Source organism: Lactuca sativa, chromosome 6 (assembly GCF_002870075.4).
Source record: "Lactuca sativa cultivar Salinas chromosome 6, Lsat_Salinas_v11, whole genome shotgun sequence".
Taxonomy (NCBI): Eukaryota; Viridiplantae; Streptophyta; class Magnoliopsida; order Asterales; family Asteraceae; genus Lactuca; species Lactuca sativa.
In genome coordinates this window covers 78232809-78236676 of record NC_056628.2, presented here as the reverse complement: position 1 = coordinate 78236676, position 3868 = coordinate 78232809, and the positions used below count along the sequence as shown (strand labels likewise).

At 40.6% G+C, this 3868-nt stretch overlaps 1 protein-coding gene across 1 annotated transcript; it reads left to right on the top strand.

Moving 5' to 3' along the window:
* The first annotated feature begins 337 nt into the window (after positions 1–337).
* On the top strand, positions 338–1423 carry LOC111903353 (receptor-like protein 6). The gene has a single exon (XM_023899132.1). The coding sequence runs from the start codon at positions 338–340 to the stop codon at positions 1421–1423; it is 1086 nt and encodes a 361-aa protein (XP_023754900.1).
* Positions 1424–3868: the final 2445 nt, after the last annotated feature.

The window sequence follows — 3868 nt, the reverse complement described above, 5'->3', positions numbered from 1 at the left end:
TTAGCCTTAAAATATGTTTCCATATTGATGAAAAAAGAGGAAAAAAAGAATTTTGTTCCTACGCGTTCTCACGAGAATTGTTGTCTTTACTTGAACCATTCTATTTTTGTGTAATTTACACTAATATTTTATGCATTGTAATTTCACTTGGCTGGGTAATATTTTATCTTAATTTTTAAATAAATGACCAACAAATAGGTCTGCAGTTTAAGGCCATCCACTTGAATCCTTCATTTTCACAGTTGGCAGCACTATATAAAGCTGCATGGGGCATCTTCAAATTTTCATTAGTACAAACAAAAAAAAAAAATCACCAATTAAGATTTGCATTTACACCATGCATCCTTGTGTTTTTATAATATTCTCACTTCTTTTGTTATGTCCGGAGACTACAAGTGCTAACCAATTGGCAGCAGTGGGAGGAGGAGATGATGATAATGGTGCTGTGAACAGGTGTTTTAAGAAGGAGAAAGATGGTCTCCTTCATTTCAAAGGTCTCCTTCAAGACCCTTATGATTGCCTCTCTACGTGGACAGTTGAACAAGACAACTGCTGTGAATGGAGTAGAGTGACGTGCAACAACCAAACAGGTGGTCATGTCACAGAGCTTGAAGTTGTGTCCTGTGGTCTTGTAGGTGAGATTCGCCATGCATTGGTTAACTTAACCTACTTGAATTATCTTGATCTTTTCGGAAATTCTTTTCATGGAACCATTCCCACGATCATTAGTTCCTTGACTCAATTAGGGGTCCTTGACCTTTCTTTTAATTCTCTTTATGGAACCATTCCTCTAGAGTTCGGAAACCTCACCAACTTGGAATGGCTTTTCCTTTCAAATTTTGGAAGGTGTAGAGTTGAGAACCTCGAGTGGTTGTCTAATCTATCTCATTTGGAGGAACTTCACATGGATGGGATTTCACTAGCCAAAACAAATCATTGGGTAGATGTTATTCTGAGTCTCCCAAAACTCTCTGTTTTAAGTTTATCAGGATGTGAGCTGTCACAGGTCATGTATCCATATTCTTCTTCATTTCTCAACTCTTCTTATTCCTCATCTATTGAATACCTTTCTCTCGGAAACAACAGTCTCACCTCATCCATGTATCGTTGGTTGTTCCCATTAACCAGCAATAGCCTTATATATCTTGATCTCTCTGGCAACATGTTAGATGGGATACCCAAATATCTTGGTAACCTCTCTAGTTTGGGATGGTTGTTCTTTCATAGCAACTCTGCTGCTGTCAAATTTCCTGATTTTCTCAAAAACTTGTCTGGATGCACATCGCGGTTGTCTGCTTCAGGAAGCCAATTTACAGGGTCATTGCCTGATTCCACAGTTCTTGCTCCAGCTTTTGCACTTCACCTCTTGAGCAATATTCCTTCAGCATCATCTTCTTTAAGTCCTCCCAACTTAACGAGTTAGCCACTGCAAGCGTAAGCGACTTAACTCTGCCATTCCACTAAGTGAGAGCTCTTCCGATGAAGGTGAATGTCGCGTACTGGACTTTGCTCGCTTCGGGGCAAGCACAAATCTCGAAGATTGCTTCGGTTCTCTCGAACCATTGAATTAGTGCGAGGACACCCCCACCTCCATCGAAGGAATCGGGTTTTCCATTTGTGAAGTCCTTGTAAGTGCATTCCTTTGTGCGTCCTGTACTATCCTCGTGGTTAGAGTTTGTGGCTCCAGATCCAGCACCACCAGTGCTATTTGTACCAATTTGTCACATTACAGCCACCACGGCTGCTGTTACTGCAGCTTGGAACATTGCGGGATCAAACTGAAGAGGTGGCGTTGGAGGTGGTGGTGCTGTGCTGCCCGAAGGTCTGGGTCTTTTCCTTGGTGGCATCGTTCTATCATGAGTTTGCAAAAAAAAAAAAAAAAAAAAAAAAAAAAAGATCAGATGGTAAGTTTCTACTAGCAAAGACAAGTCAGTTGCTATAGAATTAGATTTTTCCTGCATTATTCTCCGATTTAAGAATGCCTTATATGTAATTCATAAAGGAAGTCCATATGAATGAACTTCATGAGTTTAGTAGGTTTTGTATCCAAGTGAAGCCTTACACTTTACCCAAGCTAGGTCCTTATTATGACCAATTGAAGTATGTTCTCGAAGGTTTGACCTACATCCATATGATGCAGTCTTATAGTAGAGTAGGAGTAAGTTCGGAGAATGATCTTATGACGTTTATCGTTTCAAAATCGGGTTCCATTGGTTGGTGAATAACGTGATCCAACCTTGGAAAGAAATTGGGAACGATCCCGGAGCTAAATTACTCTAGTCCAACAACTTGACTAAAGTGGGTTTCAGATAGACTCATTAGGAAGTATTCGAACAAAGAGTGTCACAGAATTCATCTGACTGACAACGTCATTGATGTTTAAGATGTAGCAAATTGGGGAAAATTGACCTTGGAGAGGGTCTTACATCACATCCGGAGCAGGAGAGTTTTGGCCGCCTAAAGGCCTAACTAAAAGTACTTACAGTACAAGATGGTTTCGTAGAAAATGCCACATAGGGCATAGATAGGGAAAAGAAAAATTCCTTGTTAATAGGGAAAGAAAGTAAGGCATCTACTACTGGCGGTGGTCTTCCCTCTGGTGAACCCTCAGTTTAGCTAGTTGCCGCTCCATATCAAGCATGGGCCTTTCGTACACCCTCTAGCGTATTCGGAGTTCTATGACTTCGGTTCGTGTTTCAGCCTGTGCTCTCATCAAGGTTTCATGGTCTCTCTCAGACTATTCACGAGTGTGCTCAAGGCGATTGGTGCGGATCGTATGTATTCTTGCATTTGCATCAACCTCTGCGATACTATGGAGAGTTGTTCTACCCTGAATCTCGTTTCGGGCAACTCTACGGACCAGGATTGGAAAAATTCTATCTACTGAGCTTCCTTCGTTTATGTTGTAGAAGCTTCGTTCTCTATTAAACGACATAGGTTGGTCTTGTTCTTCGCTCTAGGTTTCCAAGCACTCTACCCAAGGAGGCATCGAGACTTGAAAAACCGGTCGAGGGTTGGGATTTGGAACAAGGGTCATCGGGGTTAAGTTCTCCACTTTAGGTTGTGGGTCAGAATCATCAGCAAAGCCTTCAGGTTGGTGACCATCCACAGGGGTTGCGTAATCATTCTCTGACTCCTCTCCGAGCCATTTGGTATTGTCGTGGTTAGGGTAGTACGGGTCATCGTGGGGAAGGAAATCCAGCCATGTTATCCATGCGAGAAATGGGGATATAAGAAATAACTAAGTAGACGTACTAATTAGATAATTACATGATGATCTTTATCAGGTACTTCAACGCATTGTTTAGTGCATACTAGTCATATGTATTCGGGACAGGATAGAACTTCGAATAAGAGACCCTAACTCTAAATCCCCAATCCAACGAGAACAGGAAGTAGAGCAAAGATCCACAGATTCTAAGTCTATGACGTCCTGGATACATAAAATTTTTAATGTATCCACTAAGCAACTATTGACCTATTGATAAAAATCTATTTAGTTCTCAGATAAGTAATTATAATAATGCCAAAATACCCCTATGGTATTTCATTGTGGTAGTGTCGGTAAGTTTTTTTTTTTTTTTTTGACTTGTTGCCACATCACAACCATTCTTGGGCATATGCTAATCACTCCTCGGACCAGCATAGTTGATCAGGCTATGCCACTCCCAAGACTGACCATACATCCCCAAGCTTACCTGTGATATCCAACAATCATTACTTTTGTTTTGTCCTAAAATGATGCTGACCTTAGTATGTATGCATGCATGTATACTTTTAACAAGAAGCTATTTATTTCTAAAAGTATAGTTGTTTTGAAAACTTTAAATCAGAGACCTTAGTCCCGATGCATTTATAGTTTGTATAT